The following is a 20473-nucleotide window of genomic DNA, read 5'->3' on the forward strand; positions in this document are numbered from 1 at the left end:
TCCGTCTGGGTCTGCCTCGCTGACGTCGGTTTTGTGTCACGGACCATTCAGTAGTAATTTTTGCCCATTGGTTGTTTGGCATACGACAGACGTGACCAGCCCAATTCCACTTCAACGTAGCAGCTTTATGAGTAACGTCTAAAAGTTTGGTTGTGGCACGGATCTTTCTGTCCGTAAGTTTAATGTTAAGAAGACTCCGTTCCATTCCTCTTTGGCAAACCTCGAGTGCGGACCTCTGCTGACAAGTCAAAGACCATGTCTGTGCGCCATACGTGAGGATCGGGAGAATGCAAACGTCCATGAGTCTCTTTTTGAGGGATAGAGGAAGTTTTCCCTTCATAAGATCTTTCATAGACCAATAGCTTTTCCAGGCATTTTCAGTGCGTCTTGCAATTTCTTTCTCTTGTCTTGCCTGGAAGGAAACCATTTGACCTAGGTAGAGATATTCATCGACGTAAGCAATCTCCGCACCATCTAACGATATTTTGTGGTGAATGCTGTTAGTCATCACTTTGGTCTTTGACATGTTCATTCGAAGTCCAACCTCGAGACTCGCCTTGCTAAGATCTTCAAGCATTTTATTTAACTCGCTGGCTGAAGAAGAGAAGAGAACAACATCGTCGGCAAATCGAAGGTTGGACAATATCTTTTGGCCAACGATAATGCCTTGCCCTGCCCAGCCTGCTGCCAACTTCTGAAAGACATCTTCTAACACGGCTGTAAATAGTTTCGGAGACAATGGGTCTCCCTGTTTAACACCTCTATCTATGCGAAATGATGGTCCTGTAATAGAATTTATTTTGATTGCTGCTGTGCTATTTTTGTAAATATTTTTCATTATTTGAACGTAAACGTTATCGATTTCCTGTTTTTCTAATGCTTCAAAAATAGAACTGTGTTTAACACTGTCAAAAGCCTTACTGTAGTCAACAAATGCCATGTAAATAGGGAGCCGATATTCTGTATGTTTTTCTATGATTTGATTGATGGAGTGAAGGTGGTCGGTTGTGGAGAGGCCACGACGAAAGCCGGCTTGTTCTGGAGGTTGAAATCTGTCAAGAGGCGCCGAAATGCGGTTTTCGATAGATTTAATAAATGCCTTGTATAAATGCGACACCAAGCTGATAGGGCGATAATTCCCAATATCTGTTTTGTCACCTTTTTTGTGAAGAAGAACAATGTCTGCGTGGCAAAATTTGTTTGGTAGAATTCCAGTCTTAAAAATATTGTTGAAAAAATTTGTAACATGTTGAAGAAGGACGGGCTCACCGATCTTTAAAAATTCTGTGGTTATTCCATCTGCACCGGGACTTTTGCGATATTTCATACTTCGTAGTGCCTCATGTATTTCTGTAGCAGTAAATGGCAAGATGTCTTTGAAGTATGAATTATCTTCGGTATTCTTTGTTGCCTTGCAATTCTCATAAATGAAAGTAATTTCGAGAAAGAAAGACCAGTTTCTTCTGGGTGTAATATCTGCTTGTGCACAGTCTAATAAGAGTTTAACGGTCTGTGTATGTAGACCGAGACCTGGTAGCGACAATAAATTGTCATGTATAAATCATATTTTTTATTTTTAGATTAGAACCAAATGCACTTCTCTGATAACTAAGGCCATCGCAAAGTCGTTTTGTTTTTATTCATCTGATAATTCTTTGTGAACAAACCAAATTAATGCTAAGGAAAGGGTTTAATAATGTTAAGAACTGTAATTAGTAACTAAATTATTTTATTTTATTATATACACATATTGACCGACATCAGTGAATCGAGGAATATAGACATCTATTAATGTAAAGTAATGAGATTTGATCTACAACACTATGTAGAGATTTATAAAATCATTTCTTGCAATATACTTAAAGGTATTTTCCATATGTACAAGCTCCTGTCTTTATAACCCGCGATAATCTGAAACAAGTACAATTCATGATATTAGTAGAGTTTAAACGAGAGATGGTAGAAATTTGGCGAATCATAGATTAACTATATTATTATTTATAACTAATTTAAAAGTTTATTAACATTTTTTTTTGTGACAATTTTTATTTATTTCCTTACACTTAACGGGCTCATTAGAATCTTGTATAGCGTATTTCGTACACTAGCAATTAAGCTACTGTCAATATCTCGAGTTTCAATGAAAGCTTAATGGCACGAATCATCCTTTAAACAGCTGATATTCAGAGAGCTTATTCTTGTTTTACTTGTGACTCACCTTACTGCCTACGACAGCGAGTGATAGGAGCATGAGACTAGGCCCGCGCAGCTGCGCAAGAGGCCGCGTGTCGCCCTCGCGGTACACGTACACGCAGCCGTCGTAACAGCCCGCGAACAGCAGCCCGCCCGTCGCGCGCAGGCACACCGCGCCCTTACCGCCTTCATGGCAGCCTGTGTGCGCGCCGCTCTGTACAAAAATGCAATATTGGCTTCATGCTCGTTGATTCGTAGAGAAGTCTTCAGGCATGTTTAGTAACGACTCCCACTCTAAGGAATTAATTCCTTGTGTCGCGGGGTGTTTCACAAACATACAATTCACATGCACAAGGACACCCAGACTCAGAACAAGCATTCGTGGATCACACAAATGCTTGTACTACGCGGGGATCGAACCCGCGACACGTTGCGCAAAGTGGGTTTGGCGTGATGACCTCAACCACTCGGCTATCCGTGCAGTCTTAGAATTTTGACTTTAACAAATATTATAGGTATTGAGACATTCTTGGTTTCCTAAGTAAAAGGTAAAACCAACACACCATATGAGTGGATCTGTAAGTCGGAACAGTCCTAACAAGAAATTCTTTACTAAAACTTTTACCATCAGATGAATAAATTGAAGTGAACTCACAGCATAATCGAACACATGTATCTGATGGCTGCTGGTCCCACAGAACACCTTCCCATCTTCAAACAACAGAGTATAAACAGTCATCTTTGGTCCACATAGTGTCCGCAACAGGAGGCCGGTCTGAGCGTCCTTGATCGTCACGTTTTCCGACCGTGCGGCGACTAGAAGTACTTTCCTTGGTCCTTCTTTTATAGCCCGAAGTGCGAGGATAGATTGTTCAGAGAATTTCACTGTACTAACTGGTATTAACATGTTATTCTGGAAAGAAAAGTGACTATATTATAAGTGTGCGTTGTTATAAGAGGTTGAGATGATTGCAAGAACGTAATAGGGTGTCCTATGAGCAAGTGTTACAAGTTTTGTGTAGTAAGTAAATGATGACAAAAAATGTTTATAGGAATAATACTACCGTCATTAATATCGACGAATGAGTTGTTGTTGGATTCGATAAACACTGCCCATGGAGCTTATCGGGGAGGCTGACTCGAACATGAGGCATGTTAACGTAGATAATGATGATAACTTACCTTGCATTCAAACTGCAGTACAAATCCAGTCCGTGTACCCACAAAGACAGTATCCCACGCGCGGTCCATCGTCTGTATCGGACTAAGAACATTGCACTCCGGTCCCTTTTCTAAACCCGTCTGAAATAATAAGAGAATAATAGTTATTTATTTTCATTATAGCATATTTTACGATGAACGACCGCCGCATTCTAGGTCCAAAACTCATTTCACTGTGTGACATATCCTACAGCAAATTAGGACTGCTGCATATTACTGTTTTTAAAATACATGAAGGTTCAACTATTCATATTGTACTAACGAAATTATTGCACTGTCGCCTAGTATGGTTTTATTATTCGGAACTTGGGGTACTTGAACTTTGAATAGTTATTTCAAGTACAAATGCTTATGAACGATACTTCTCAGGTACGATTAGGCTTGTCAAGTGTTAGGTACTTATCGGATAAGTACCCATTACTTGTAGCCAGATTAAACCATCAATGTCGTAATTAAACTTGTTTTATCATACATTTTCTATTACGACTTTAACTATAGAAAATAATGTACTTTTCTGATTTCATGAAATAAAATATCTGTGAAAGCTTTTTTCTGTGTGTGGGTGTTTTCTTTGTTTCTTTAGTAGGTTTTAGTTTTACCTCCAAATCATAATATCGTATCCTGGAGTCGAGCGACCCTGTGTACACTGTGGTCCCATACTTTTCCTTAACAATAGTCAAGCAAGTAACTGCCAGATTCGAGCCTCGCAAAGTGTTCAGTAGCTGCCCATCATTACTGAAGTGGTAAACATTGCCGTCCAGACAGGCCGCGATAAAATCATTCTCTATACACTGTAAAGGAAAATATTTTTGTCAACCTATATACTGAGCTTTCTTAAGGGCAGGTATATGTTATGGTTGGTTTATGATTATTTGATAAATTTTGGTAAATACAATTTCCTTGTAAGTTTAATACTTGTGAAAGACATTATTAGCCAGTAGAGATTTTAGACTATTTGTAATGGTATATAAAAACTTACCTCTATCGCCAGCACAGCATCAGCGTTCCCTGTGACGGTGACTGAATCCCGCCGCAACTTCTCATCGGTCGAGTAATCATAAGTTTTGCACTCATTTTCCGACTGACTCGCCTCTGAGGTGAACACGTCGTCAGCCGACGACTGACTGTTATCGAGTATTATTTCCTCACTTATAACCACCCGGTCATGCTCCTTGTCCTCGCCGCCCTTCGTCTCACTATCCTCAATAACTATATCCTCAGACACATCTAACATATCAAACTGAAGATCATTTACAACTGACTCCTCGACTGCTGGATTTGGTTGAGGCTTTACAGTTACTTCTGGAGATACCCTCTCTACTGTATTCTGACTTACTTCAGATGATTCAGAAGACTGGGAATGTTCGCTAAAAAGTTTATTTACGTCAGTTCGTACAAGTACAACTGAGCAGTCTTTTATATCATACATGCTTACATTAGTATTTTTTACAGGTTTTCCTTTCTTGGCGTTCTTCTTCTTTGGCTGAGACTTTGGAGCTTTCTTCTTAGTTTTCGAAGGAAGTTCCTCTAGATCGTCTAAAGATATGATGTCTTCTAGCGGTCTGTCATCCGTAATTATTTGTTCGATGAGTGATATGTTTGGAGGCTTGGAATTTTTCTTTTGCCTCCTACTACAAGTAGGGCTTTCAGAACTATTCCGCTCTTGTTGTAATACTTTTTGTCTTAGTCTTCTCGTTTCCATTTTTGTCGACTCGAATTGTTCTTCAACAGACTCGAGGGCTATTTCCTCTAGTTCTTCAACAGGCATACTGGTGAACTCTTCGACTATAGCATCTGCAGACATAACATCTACAGTCATTGTTGTCATGTCGGTCATGTTTTCTGCCATAGATGTAATAGTTTCACCTTCATTAGGAGTTACGTTTAACACTGTCATACCTAAAGTGGGTATTGTGATTGGATGTGAATCTTTGGATTCCAAAGAGCTGTAGATTTTAAACTTCTCTTGCAACAATACTTGAATTTCCAAGTCGATTTCTTTCATTCTTTCAAAAGCGTCAGTAGACCTGTGTTTGGCAGCCTCAGTATTTGTAATAGGTTCTGTCTGTATTAATTTTGAAGCAAATTTTTTACTGTCTGTTTGGCAAAACCTAGAGGTTAAGACATTGCTTTGATTTGTCTGAGTTTCCTTAGTAACAAACTTCTTGACTATTTCTGTATCTTTTAGCAGAGGTGCCTTATTACGAACCGGAGTAGTTACCTGCTTGGGTTTTCCTTCCTCAGCAGTGGGTTTAGTAGGTGTTACAGTTGTTGCAGTATTTCTGTGCGCTTGATGATGTATTGACGGCTTTTTTGGCTTCTCGACAAACATGTCAATAGTCTTGAGTTTCGTTTTAGCATCTGATTTTGTTGGGGTGTGACTGCTTGAATTAATACTATCTTTTGGACTTAGAATAGGTGGATGAGATGAGCTTGAATGTCTTTTTCTTCGAGGTTCTTCTGTTTCTTTACCTTTTGGCTTCTTGGAGTGTTCTTTCCTTTTGACATACTTGTCAGAGTAACTTTTATCTGAATTGTTCAGTTTTTTGTCTATAGATGAATCCTTAATATTATCATCCTTAGGTAAAAACAAACTAAAATAGGGCTTTGGGGTAACATTGCACTTTTCCGAAGATTTGGCTGAAGCATTATATACATTTACTTCTAATGGCGTTTTGATGGAATCAGACTGGCTGGATGATCGTTTCTTACGCTTTTCTTTTCGGTGAGATGGTCTCTGATCTGTCGACCTTTTACGAGAATTTGATGAAGGAGTCTTGATTATATTCGAGTTACTGGATTTATCAGTATCTTTACTTGCTTCCTTAGGTTTAGTGACATGTTCATGATGAATGTTGATGTGTTCAACTCTTTGGCCATCAGTGTTCACAGGTGTAGTATTTTCTTTTGAAAAATCTAGTGAAGCAGCACCTTCCTGTTTAATAAATTTGGATATTTCTTGGAGTGTTTCCCTACCTCTACTACTTTCTGAAAATAAATTCATTGCTATACAATTTGCTTCCTCTGCACTGTCATTTTCTTTTTTGATATTTGTAGACTCTTTTTGTAGGGGCAGAAGTGTAGTTGGTGTACCTCTTGAGGAAAGGTCATCATTTTCCAAAAAATTTGGATCAACAGCAACATGGTACTGTCTGTCTAGTTCTGCAAATGTATCTTCATCCTCAGACACTTGATCCATATTATTAGTGTCAAAGAGAGGCAAAGGTTCATCCTGTTGACTTTTAAATGGATCTTCAGCAGAATTATCAATACTGCGCCGTTGCTGTTGACTGTCATTACTTCTCCTTCTGTCTTCACTCTGAATACTCTGTGACCGGGCAGGACGTCTTTCAAAAAGACGCTGTGGTTCTTCGTAAACTGGTTTACGATCATAATTATAGCTGTTATCAACCTCATCAGTTACACTGATTGTTTTTAGATTATCATTATTATAAGTTGGAATTTGTTCCTGATCATAATTCTTGTCTTGTGGATAATCATTATAATTGTATGAGTCAAAATAAGGATAGTTTGATTGATCGTCTCTTGACTGATGCACACTGTGATCTTCTGGTGTATCAAACCTTTGTTCAAAATCATCTAACTGCAAAACCTTGCTCAATTCAGCCATCACAATTGGCTTAATATCCTCTAGTAAGACCGTATCTTGTGGATCTAAAAGACACTGCATCTGTTTCATAAAGGTATCTTCATAAATTGTGTTATTATCATTATGAATGAAGTCTGTACCAGTACTGTACAATGATTTCTCAGCTACAGATCTCAGGTGACGATTCAAACTATTTTGTGACTCTGTTATCAAGCTACTGATGGCATACTCAAACTTAGTTGAGGAGCCTGGGTCATCCATTAATTTATGCATTTTATCTTTGTCCATCTTAAACAGTTGATGAACAATATTGGTCTTCATTTTATCACAATTTGATTTTATATTGTGTCTTTGTTTTGGTGTTCGCTTTTTTGTTGGTTGTTCCTGTTGAGTGTGTTGATTTACATTTTCTGTGACCTCTTGTTCATTGTTACTTGGAAGGTCAGAAGCATGTTGCGGTATACTTTGGGGCTCATTGCGATTCAGTAACCTTTTCCTGATAATATCTACAGTGTCATCAACTGAGCGACTAAATGAGGTATTGTTGTTATTGGTATTTGGTCCAGATGTGCTGCCGTAATGATCTGATGAGGGTGGTCTGTGTCCGCCATAGTCTAACACAGGTATTTTACTGGCCTCAGCACTGTCTTGTTGTCTGAATGTTTTTTGTGGACTTCTCTCTTCAAAGTGATGCTTTCTGTTATCATAGGATGGATTAATCCACTGAGATATTCTCTGTTGTTTGTATGAATCCTGAGGGTGTGACAAAAGGCTAGGTAGCTGTCTGTGGTCCACATCACCCATACTATTAATGTGAAAAGGCTCAGGATGCACATCATTATAGAAGGTAGAAGGGTCTTGATATAGACTCAATTGGTCACTGTGTTTTTGCCTTATATTAGTACTTAAGTGTGGATGCATGAGTCTTGGTCGAGGGTGTGGAAGCCCTCTATCTGGCAATCTCTGATTGACATGATGATGGCCATCTCTGTTTAGTTTGTGTCTATCGTGGTAGTCTTGTCGTAGATGATCATCGGGATGGCCTAAGTGAGTATTGAAAGGATGTCCACCTCTATGGTGCAAACGCGGATTGGGTGGCGGGAATCTGAAATACATTAATTGAGAATATAAAAACGACTGACACATTCTTTTACATACATTTTTTTTTAATTTAATCATATCCTGTAAGAATATTTGATATGTGTCATAAACATAGAAGTGCTTTTTTGGTGTTTCAAGGTTTACGAGATATTGGCGCGTCAGTGATGCAATGAAAACATAGTAATGTTTCCCTTTGAATATCACTTACCGGGGGGTCTCTAAGATGCCAAAACTTCTAGGGGGTCTATATCGAGGGGGCCCGCTGTTCCTGGGCCTAAAATGGTTTGGATTTTCACTTCGCCATCCTCCGATGCCTGAGTGACCTCGTCTCATTATTCCACTAATAACACATATCTAACCACAATACACAATAAATACGATTTACTTTATTTTAGTGTTCGAAACGTGTATTTTATTACATGAAGATAAGGTATAATCACAAATAAAACAAGTTTGATCAATTGTCGCGCCGAATAAAAATACATGCACGGACACGGACTCCATTTGACGTTTGTACAAAAATATTGTCAATCATAAAAATTTGAGTGCGTTCAGAATTTTTGAAAAATTTCAATGTTACTATACCGTTTGATGTTCGGAAGTGTATTCTTTTACATAGAAATCAATAGACGTAATGGTAATAACTTTTATGTGTTAAAAATTGAAAATCTCAATCTAAAAAAGGAAATAGGTATATTTGCAATTTATTATTATATGTTTCTTTCCACTTTCACGGCATAACTTCATGGGAAGAGCGGGTTTCGTCAAAAGACCCGTTCCGTTTACCGCGTTAAAAACACTAATAATTAGATTGTTTAAAGGAATTAAATTTCTGATCTGCAAATTAAAATAGAATTGCCTTAACCACCGAATGTGGCTAAAAATCAAACGAAAATATGTGGATTATAAATGTTTAGGCTGGCCAGCATTTAAAAAATAAAAGTCAGTAGTAAGTTGGCACCTATTTTCTTTCTTACTTTAATAGTATATTTTGTTTGTTTGGCCTATCATATATATTGCATTTTCTTTGTTATTTGACATTTCTATCTTCAACGCAGTGCTTTTTACAAAAGATAGGGAACTAAGCGCGAAACCGCAACCGCTACTACCCTGAACCCTGTAGCGTGTCGCCGTACGAAATCTCATGGTCAGACGTTACTTAGATATGAATAGCAGCTTTATTCTTCAAGCAATAAGGTAGATTTTGAAATGGTAGTGACGACATTTGAGTGTAATGGTCGATAAATTGAAAATTCTGCTCACAGGACTCGTTAGCTCAGAGGGCGAGAGCGCCGATATCCAGGTTTAAACATCTGAGCATCGGAGGTCGGAGGTTCAAATCCTTCACGAGCCTAATTTGGATTTTGGACAGCCTTACATTTTGAAGTTTTTCAGGATGAAATATGACACGAGTGACGAGACAAGTATTTTGCTTTATTAAAATATCTAGCTGTTGCCCGCGACTCCGCTCGCGTGGACTTCAGTTTGCAGCGTTCACTGGTCCTCATTTCCATGGGAACGCCGAGATAAAATGTAGCCTTGACCCCCTAACTACACAAAACCCCTTGTGCACATATTTCATTACTTTTAAAGGAGAAGTCTTGTGGAGCTGGATTTCCTATCACCGTGATCTCTTTATCCACTTTCTCTTTTTTGAAAACCTGCCGCGAGGATAACATCAAAATCTCAACAGGCTGTCAAGGTCTCGGTAACTTTGAGGGCTGGTAAGGTACAAGAAACAAAGCATGAAAACATCATTTATTCTTGCGGTTGATCGTTTATTGAGTTGTTTGATTGACTTAGGACCGATTTTTCAATCGCCAGATAACTTTTATTCAACGAATATGTTTGACGTTTTGACAGCTTTTGTATAGAAAATATGTCAAACGGCCATATTTATCCCTCAGATAAAAGTTATCTGACGATTGAAAAATCGGGCCTTAGGCATATACCGATAAACTGCGCAAATATCCATACTAATATTAAAAATGCGAAAGTACCTCTGTCTGTCTGTCTCGCTTTGATGCCAATACTACTGAACCGATTGCATTGAAATTTGGTATAAAAATTGTCTGATTAAGAACATAGGCTACTTTTTAAATGGAAAAAGGGTTGTAACGGGAGAAATATTATTTGTTAAGCTTAAGGTACAAAATGAACTCATGAATAGTAAAGAAAAAAAAACAACCAATAATTACAAAACCATACTTTATTCAAGACCCACGTAAAACTCTTCCCACATAAATTCGTACATAAGAGACGTAAAAAAATTAATACTTCACGTATTAGACTACCTCTAAAGAACAATAGGTAAGTGGAGAAATTCCCACACTACTCACCTTCCTGTAAAACTTTCAATCTAGAATATCTGTAATGGTGGTAAAGAACCAGTAAGCAAAAAAGGACATTTTCCCATCAGATTGAAAACCCTTAAAAGATGATGCCGTTGCTGACAGCAGTTAAACTGAAAATGCTAATGTCACGGCATATTTGTTTCTCCGTTCCTACTGTACAAGGCGCATGTGACGAGAATACTAGGTCCCCAACACGGTAATAAACCTAGTTTTACTTTAAAAAATTAAATTCCTGCTAATATTGATGTGGGGTCTTCAACTCCTGATTTGATTTTTCTTAGGAAAAGCACAGCTTCGCGGCCATCGATTAGCCTATGGTCATACGTCAAAGCGAGGTACATCATAGGCCTTATTTCAATCTGGAAAAAGAAAACAATGATTCTCTTATAAATGAAGTCTTCTAAAGACTGAGCCTTGGTTCCTAAAAATTAGAATCAATACAAAAATATGTTTTAAATGAATTTTCAGATCACGTGAAGCGCTTTATATATTAGTATAGAAGTATAGCTTCTATACTTATATATAAAGCTGAAGAGTAAGTTAGTTTGCTTGTTTGTTTGAACGCGCTAATCACAGGAACTACTGGTCCAAATTGAAAAAATCTTTTTGTTTTGAATAGACCATTCATCGAGAAAGGCTTTAGGCTATAAACCATCACGCTACGACTAATAGGAGCGAAGATACAATGGAAAATGTGAAAAAAGCAGGGCAGGTATAAATCATAACTTATATCTTCTACCCACGGGGACGAAGTCGCGGGCAACAGCTAGTAAAAAATAAAATTCATATGAACTTCTACTACGTCATTACTATCATAATACTACATAATGGGAAATTTCCTCCTTAGCTGAAATGGCTTAGGGCCTTGTGTTTTTTGCAAATTCTCAAATACCACGTTACCTTGCCGGAAACAGCGACAGGTCTCTGTATAATGGCGTGCATGCCCAAGATGGCAGACTGGGGCAAGTTGATGATGGGCATCGAGAGCAGTGACCCGAACACTCCGCCGTTGCTAACAGTGAACGTGCCGCCTTGTATGTCCGACTGTGTTAGTTTGCCTGGAATATTAATAAATGACTAGCTAGTTAGGGTCATTTTTAATAGCTTTTGGAGCTAACAAATCAAGTTGCTTATTAGTAAAATCGCTAGCCCGAAGCTCATCATTATGGACTCCTTGTCATAAATTCATCATAGGAGTATCATATTTCAATGCATCGTATCATACCATTGAGAGATTATTAATATTTATCTTTCTATAATCATGTAAGTACCCAACCTTTACGAAACAAATAAATAGTCCTTTAGTTACCACTCTTCGCTTTCTCAGCGATTGCGTTCATTGCCAATTCGATGCGCGGGTAGTCCATGGAGTCAACGTTGCGCAGTATGGGCACGACCAATCCGCGGGGGGTAGCAACAGCGATTGATATATCTACGTAATCCCTGCAAGTAGATCAAGATGACATTTACAAGTATTAAGCACTTGTAAAATTGTAGGTAGATGACCTTTTTATCTTGATGGCAAATCATCAAATGATTCCGGTCTCCATCTTTGGATTGAGCTGAAGGGAGTGTCAGAATTTTACTCTGCTGGCTCTGTGGAGCCCATTTGGGCTGATGCCTGCTGCTGGGCCAGAGGAAATGTGATTTGGGTGAAGGACCACCGTGGCACCGGGAAAGAAAGGGCGAGGGAAGGAACATGGGTGGCTTTTAGGTAGATAGCCTGGATGTGTTGATGATGTAATAAATTCGGTTCGTACTCAGAGGTAGACATGATTTCTGTCTCAAAAATGTAAAGTAAAGTGATGAAATCTTTTACATTTTTTTCGGCATATTTAATCAATACTATGATTTTGGTTTTCATCGGGTACTTTTTCGAATTACGAGGTGAAGAACAGATGCATCAGAGTGATATTTCGTGCAACATGAGGAATGTTTGTGTTTAAATGTTTAAATGTAGAGTAGAATTAAATGCCAGTAATAAGATATGTTTAGGGGATATCTCTAGGCCTACCACCACATCTTAAGAGATACCTCTGGAATCAAGGTTACAAATTACGAGGCGTAAAGAGGCGTCTTACCTATTTAATGGCGTGGTGCCCTCTACAATTTTACAATAACACAAATAAAGGTAATTTTTACCTACCTATATACAATATCACCTCCTCTGATTACCCCGTTGACAACGGGCTGATCCATAAGGGCATTAGAGGCAGCTTTCAGGAAAGGAGACATAAAAGAGAGTTTCACTCCATACTTCTTAACGAATGCTGCCAAATTTGCCTTGCGGAAAGCCATGAGCTTACTGCAAACAATAACATGTTAGGAGTATATATTTGATGAATGGATATGTTGGATAATGAATACTTTTAGTCAAGAGTTTGCTGAAAAGTCTATGTACCTTTGTCTACAAAAAGGGACTTTAAGAGACTATCGTCGCCTTACTCGCCTTTTAAAGTAATACAAGTGCAGTTGTGGAAGCGCACTACACAACAGTCAGGTCTCTCTTCCTACAGCTACAATGATATAAAAGGTAAAAAGAGATGGAAGGGATGTTCTGGAAAGATCTATGTACTGACCTCATATCGCACTCGTTGAAGGTGGTGAGCATGGCGGCGGTGTTCTGCGCGTCTTTGAGGCGCTCGGCGATGCGCTGGCGCATCTTGTTCATCGGCACCGGGTGCTCGGTGCGGGTGCCCGATATCGACTTTGTCGGGTCGCCAATTCTCATGGTTTCGAGCTACATTCAGGAAATGAAGTGTGTCACGTCCATCCTCATAATTAAGAAAATATAGTCCATTTTGGATATATTAAGATAACGGGTGTATGAAAAGGAAACCAGTAATCAATCTTTATTAAAAGGTTATATAGCCTGATCGGAACGTCATTATCCACTTTTTATAACGGTATAATAGCGAGACCTGTATAAACTGCCTGGTTGCGTCTCCAGATTTCTCCAGTATGTGCTGGTTTTACATTTTTAAATCCTACTCTACCTTGAGAAACAGAGTAAGATGATTTCATTAGATAGAAAACAGTAGACTACATTAAAGTACATACATGATAATTCAATGTTTTGTCCAAAACTGTTGACCTGTCTAAAAGCTACAGTTAACATCGTCGTCCACCGGTAGATGAATGAATTCTGACCACCAGCTTTTCATTTTCCTTCCACTAGATTAAATTGCTTTAGTTTCCATAACATTTAAATAATATATTACAGATGGTCCTTTTGCTGCTTTGGTGGCGGACACAGTGACGACGGGCTTGCTGGCGGCCGGGGCGGCGGGCGCAGCGGCGACGGGCGCGGCGGCCGCAGCGGGAGCCGCAGCCGGCTTGGCTGCTGGCGCCGCCGCCGCAGCCGCCGGAGCAGCTGCTTTAGCGGGCGCTACCCCTGTTACGTCCATCTGGAAGAATAACCTAGCTTCAAGTGCATATTGTGGAGTTTGATGACGCGTTTCTTGTCCACAGTGCGAACTCTTAGGAAATCGTGAATGGAGGACTTGCGTCGCTCCGTTTTTTTAATAGATATTTAAAAAAAGTATTATTAGTAGTCTGTATTGAATGAATGTGAATTTTGATTTGAATTTGATGCGATAGGTACGGGTGATAACGGGTAGCAGAAGCTGTAAGATGTCTTTGTCTCAGGTAGCCTAAATTTGCTGTAGTATTTGCATTTCGCTCAAATCATTTAACTATTTTGTATCTCTTTTTAGTCTCTCCAACTGAAGTATATTGATCGTTCTATTCTATAGACAAACAGTGTAATTTATTTCGAAGTTGATTAATAGTTGAGAGAATTGTTTCCAGCAATTAACCTCCGAAAAGGCCTATGGATATGGGGTCTGCGGATTGCATGGTCATCGTATGGTTACCGTAAAACAATGTTGATGTGGTTTGACGGACTGTCCGTTCTTGACCAGCATCTTGGTGATGACGCCGTGTCCTGGAGACACCACCGGTATAGCAGTCTTGTCCGTCTCAATCTCCATCACCACCTCGTCCATGGCAATAGCATCGCCTTCTTTCTTTAACAACCTGAAGACATACTATTAATACTATAATACTTGTATAGTTATCATAGTATGTAGCACTGGACTTACTGCGTACTTGTGATAAGACACTTTATTTTAGCAAATTAGTTGTTACTTGTTTATAATTTAACCAAAACTTGTCTATTCTCTCGTTCTACCTGGCCAGTCCCAAGGATAGTTTGCCCGAACACTGGGCAGAAGAAACGCAATGGCAACGGCGTGACTTAATAAGATTACGCTATAACCCCAGTAAAAATATGAATGAGTCGATATTTGCCATCATTTAGCTCCCACACACGGGCCACTGGCCACAACCACGAAACGCCGCTACTGGCATATTTCGTGTAATTTTTACGCAGTTTATATAGAAAAGCGAGGAGTGTCTTGTAGCGTGTGGCGACCACTAGTTTGAACCTTATGCGACGAGTCCCTATAAACTTCAGTAAATGTAGCGGCGTTTTGTAATTGTGGCCGGTGGCCCGTGTGCGACGACCCTTAAGCGTGAAGGAATTATTTTCTCAAAAAAATAAGAGTGGGTCCTACAGTGAAGGCTGTTGTATATAACAATCATACTTAGTATCAAGAGAACGATAGAATTGTATTGTTCATATTATTATGGATAAAACATGAAATACTTGACGTCTCCACTGGAGATGGAATCCGGGAATCCGGGAACCTTCACGTCTTGACTCTCCAGCAGAACGGAGCTGGCGTGTAGCTTGCGCAGCGGCTGATGGGTTACCTTAAGCCTGAAACAAAAAGCCAAACCGATTTTGTAATCAGTTTTTTTTAAACATTGCCATTGACCTCTCATCTGACTCTCATCATATGCGAGAAATTCTCCGAAATATGGGCACATTCCTTAAAAGTTCAAATACTAGATAAATTGGAAGAAGTGACTCGTGCCATGTCGAAATGCGATTTGTAATTCGACAAGGAACACATAGCAAGCTTTTTCTTTTAAGCTAAAATAGTAATTTCTTAGTCAAAGTCTGACTGAAGATCATTAATGAGACGGTGACGGATTATATATTAATAAGGGCCTTTCTCAAAAAGTTAACTTACGTCGCTTGTTGAAATTGAGTAATCGGTACACATCTACACCAATTGCTCTTATGTACTACGGCTGTGATGATGCCTCTCTTTCCTTGGAGAATCTGAAAATATTAAAAATAGATTTCATTCTCGTAGGTATCGTAGATTTAAGGCCGGGCGCGAAAGTGTGTTCTTCTGGGTCTAGTGCCAGATGAGAGTTACGGATAAATATTTGATTTGACCCTGTACAGCCGCAACGGATATGGTTCACTGTGATGGTCTACTGTGCTGGCAACAAAAAGTGTCTACGTTTGCACAGCGTTTATTATCGGGATGCAAAGTCGTCAAATGACATCCCCCGATTTTGGTTGAGCGGAAAGGGTTGTCAGAACATGACTGAAAAAAACCCTCACACGTTCCTTACTTTTCCATTTGTCTGCCGGGGCTACGGTAACACATTTGAAGGATCCCGCTGCCCGCCGGCAGGTATCAGCGAATTAGGAAACTTTTATGGTGTTTTAATACAGATAAGAAATTAGATCATATATAAGTATATTCGTTTTCTGTTGTACCACCAATACGCATAAATTTAGTACGTAATTGTCTGATGTGGCCAGTACATATTACAGAGTCGTAAGTGGCTACATTTTCTTATTTTTTTTTAATTGTTTTAAAATATGACAAAGCTCCGTTTAATCTAATTGGACTTATGACTGTATTTTAGAGGAACATAATAAAGTTTAATTACTATTCTCCTCTATGTACACAGTATTCAAAAATGGATATTGTACCTCACTCACCGTGCGTCGGCTAGATACACTGCTATGTTTGCTATCTGATATCGTCGTGCGGACAGACGAAAATCACAGAATCCATGGCTTTATGAAACACGGTAGCATCCAGAAACATAAAGGAAATACCATAACATTGACATGGCACGGTTTCCGAGAGGAAGCGGAAAATTCGTAGTGCTACCCAAATGGCATCAGTGAGAAAACAAATTATAAACAGTTTTACAAAAAAACACTTGACAGCTACAAATCGTCTCGAAGACCTTCGACAATCCTAATTAAAAACGTAACATTTACTTACTAATCGCATCGGTATTGCTCTTCTTCGAAACATCTTAGAAATGTTAGAATTTAAATAAATCCGTTCAATTAACATTTAATAAAATTTATCACCAAAGAAAATCTAAAATTTCAAAGTCATTCATGAAGTAAATTTTCTTTTTCTAATCTTACGTGGACGTCTATCATGCCAAGTTCTCGAAAAAAATGAAAGTTTTGCAGTTTTGAAAGGTGTGTAAAGAGTTTAGCAATGATTTTCAACGAAACAGAATTATATCGGTTAAATGCATAAAATAAAAGGGTTTTGTGAGTGTAATAAAAATAATATCATGATTTAGGTTAATAAAATCGAAAACTATAGATTATTTTCGATAAACATTACAAGGTTTCTTAATAAGTCGCGGTCTGAATTTTTAGTAGTGCTTTATGCCACAAGATGGCAGAGCTGAAAGCTTGCTGTGTGAGGAGTTTAGTTAATACTATCCATCCATAGGTGGCGCGGTGTTTTATACTTTAACTATCGCCTGGCAGATGGCGTTCCATCGCTAATTTAAGTTTGGCCGAATCCTTTGCAATTTGTTTGCTAGTTATTTCTACCATATTATGTTATGGGTTCATAATACTTCTTTTGACCGTCTTCGCAATATCGAGCTGCCTCATCAGGTAATGATACTTCTACAAGGAGCAGTTTTTGGTAGATCTTACTGATCTTTGGATATTTAATAAGATCAATATGTCATAAAAAGAAAGTAATTATAAAATGAAATATATTAAAAATGTTATAAAAGATTTGTAAATAGAAGAATATGTCTATTTATGACTTTAATTTAATAGTTTAGAATTGAAATAACCTCATAGATTAGGTACGTCACAAATTCATGCATAGAAAGAATGTTACTACGTAGCAATTTTCAAACAAGAATAGCTTATTACGAGATACACCAAAAACCATTTGAAAAACAAAAAACCACCACCATAAGGAGGCCTCGCACCAGATACCACATGACAGTTAAATACCAAACAGGTACATTTCAACTTATACAAACATTAAATGATTAGCTTCAGATTGCTGAAAGGTAAATGAATTTACAGTGTGGGGTGACGACTGGCGTCTGAAAGCTCTTTGAGTCACATTAGCGGTGCCCGTGACCACTCAAGATGCCGATATGGCGACTCCTTGGGACCTTGGGTGCTGTAGGGCTGCCACGAAACTGAAGACTTGCTGTTAATGACTTCATGCAATGTTGTCTATTTAAGAAACATTATTGAATGTTTGCCCGTTTTTCGGATGCATTATTTGATAAATCGTTAAATTGAAAATTAAATTACGAGTATATCAAACTATACGAAGCGATGATAGATGTTCAATTAAATAAATTAACTTGTTAGAAATTGAATGTAGAGTAGATTAGAGCAGAATACGAAAACTTAACTTATAACTTATCCGAGTTAAATTGAATTAATTGATTACAAAGCGTATTATTACCATGTCCATCGACCAAAAAAGAATTGGAAGACTGCGTAGTTTCTTCAGATGCTTCGTAAGTGTAGGTTTTGATATGAAAAAAATAATTTTATTTGTATCTATTTTATGACGGGGTAAATTCAGAGGGAGAAAGCGTTTTTTTAAAGGCTTTTATTTGAACACAGGTTGTTCAACACGAAGAGAAACTTTTGACAACTTAAGTATAGCTTAGCAATCCGTCTTATGAGATGCTGAACCATTGATTTTATTATAAACACCTCATAAAATCACCAAACTACGTTACCACAATCCCAAATTCAAGCCATCTTAATGTTCTAAAAGTGTCCCATATTAATTCCGAAGCTATTACTTTAAAATGTAGAGTGTGCCAACCCTACCACGAACAAGGGTCTCCCCTCGGCAATTTGCTAAGATTCGTGTAGCCCGCATCTTTGATTAGAAATGGACGAGAGCTATCGACTGCGCATTTATCTCAACATTGTCCGAGAATAACTAATATAGAATAATACGGATTGCGTGCGCTTTGACAATTTTATGTCTATATGGCTTTGCATGGGATTCATTTGGTATTAATTTTAGTCGATTCAATGGTATTCATATTATTTTGTTGAGATTTAACTGTCAATGTATTTTAATATCGTATGATGTTCGTTCATATTTTGTTGAAACGAATATTACGAATAGAGGAAACTAAATGTAGGTAAATAAGTAAAATACAGTCTCCAAGTATTACAAATACAAGTATTAAATTAAAACTGAAATAGTCTAACCTTAACTTATTTATATTTTAACCAAACATTGTAAACAGGAACAGTAAAATTATTCTTTTTTTAGAGGTATTTTTATTTGAAAAGAATATTAATTAATTTAGGCATTTGTTTGATTGCAAGACACTCAGAAAAAAGACAAATTATCCTATATATGTAGCAAAAAGGTTACTTACGATGTAGACTCTACATCATCAATGAGTTATCCAAAAAATACACTACAAATCAATTAATAAAAAAAAAAACATTTTCCGAGTTTTCTTTTTTAAAAACTACGTAAAGCGAAGCTTCGAATTAAAATAGTTATACCTAATTTAGATGGGGCAAAAGGAAAGCGGCAGCTGGCGGTTAAGTTGCGAAGTCTTAAGTTATTAATACTTCGATATATTGTTTAGGAGATAGAGCCAGCGCGAGCCTGGCTTACTAAGTGCTGCACGGCCGTTTGGGAGGCGACGGTTGCTGTGTTTTGTCAATTATCATAAACTTGCTGTTAATCGTGGTTTATACTACCTAGATGTTGGATTTTCATCGTGGTTAAACATAAAGCTTTTATGTTTTAACCGGCATGTCAGCTACTTATAAACAGATTCTTACAAATTTTTCTTAATTCTTTTCTGGTGAAAAAGTAACAAATATACACACAAAATGTAATCACAAACTTTCGGTATTTTTTATAATTAGGACAGTATAATCTAGAAAAACAAATAGATCGTAAGAAGTTCTTGAAAATCGTAGGAAAAGGAGAGTTCGTTACGCAGTGACCGCGAATGAAAAAACGTAAGAAAGCACTTATGTAGTTCTTCTTCAGTGTTCAGTTTCTAAATAATTTCTAAATAAACAAGTATCGAAATTGATCAGAAAGACCTTCTTTTAGATGTCGTTTGTTTTAGCCTACATCACCCTACAGCTAGGCCTAATAATGACGAATGAATAGCGATCGACCTCATTTCTTCAAATTTTATTGCAGCGCTTACCAAAAAAAAACATATTTTTTTAAAAGGCACCAGATAGATTTTAGATAAAATAGTTTTCTACGTGTTTCTGACATTAATTCTAGTTATAGCGAAACAAGATTAAATTTAAAGTGTGTCTTCAGAATATCTACTAGCCTGCTTATGGAGTTGGTCCGAGAGGCCTGTTGGAGCAAGTTCTGCCATCTCAGGTAATAAGTAAGCTACTGTTTCAGCTTAAATGCTCAGACTTGCCGCTCGCAAACACCGCACCCGATATTCTAGAGATGTGACACTAAGCGCGGGAGACGTCGATAGAAAATAAATTTTTAATTGTGGTGTGATAAATGACGATTTATGGTAAGTAAGGACTAAACTTGAGTGTTAATACGTGAATTGTAGTTTAAACTGATGCGAAGAAAATGCAATTACTATTAGGCGAATTATCTATACTACACATAGAAGACTGGGCTTTGTATATTTTATTTCTTTCTTTCTTTCAACTTTCATTGTACAATTGTGGTATATAAGGCAGATTTAATGCCGCAAGGCATTATCTACCAGTCAACCTTCGGGTCAAATGGAGAAGCAGTTGGAATAGGTACAACAGTTTCAATACGAAACAATAAAAGTACATCATTAAATTTTAACT

The 20473-nt window shown here is 37.9% G+C and overlaps 2 protein-coding genes across 2 annotated transcripts; both read right to left on the reverse strand.

The window, feature by feature from the left end:
• Window positions 1–1712: 1712 nt before the first annotated feature.
• On the reverse strand, window positions 1713–8695 carry LOC113498449. The gene is made up of 7 exons (XM_026878434.1): window positions 8334–8695; window positions 4394–8129; window positions 4014–4205; window positions 3376–3495; window positions 2849–3106; window positions 2219–2407; window positions 1713–1911 (listed from the first exon to the last, which is right to left on the reverse strand). Exons 1-7 carry the CDS (start codon window positions 8456–8458, stop codon window positions 1834–1836), a joined length of 4698 nt encoding a protein of 1565 aa, XP_026734235.1. The 5' UTR covers window positions 8459–8695; the 3' UTR covers window positions 1713–1833.
• Window positions 8696–10316: 1621 nt separating this feature from the next.
• LOC113498769 (dihydrolipoyllysine-residue succinyltransferase component of 2-oxoglutarate dehydrogenase complex, mitochondrial-like) lies at window positions 10317–16734 on the reverse strand. The gene is made up of 10 exons (XM_026878911.1): window positions 16641–16734; window positions 15579–15670; window positions 15149–15262; window positions 14355–14517; window positions 13701–13886; window positions 13059–13219; window positions 12626–12784; window positions 11789–11922; window positions 11380–11537; window positions 10317–10838 (listed from the first exon to the last, which is right to left on the reverse strand). Exons 1-10 carry the CDS (start codon window positions 16713–16715, stop codon window positions 10704–10706), a joined length of 1377 nt encoding a protein of 458 aa, XP_026734712.1. The 5' UTR covers window positions 16716–16734; the 3' UTR covers window positions 10317–10703.
• Window positions 16735–20473: the final 3739 nt, after the last annotated feature.

The sequence above is a fragment of the Trichoplusia ni genome, chromosome 11 (genome assembly GCF_003590095.1).
Source record: "Trichoplusia ni isolate ovarian cell line Hi5 chromosome 11, tn1, whole genome shotgun sequence".
Classification (NCBI taxonomy): Eukaryota; Metazoa; Arthropoda; class Insecta; order Lepidoptera; family Noctuidae; genus Trichoplusia; species Trichoplusia ni.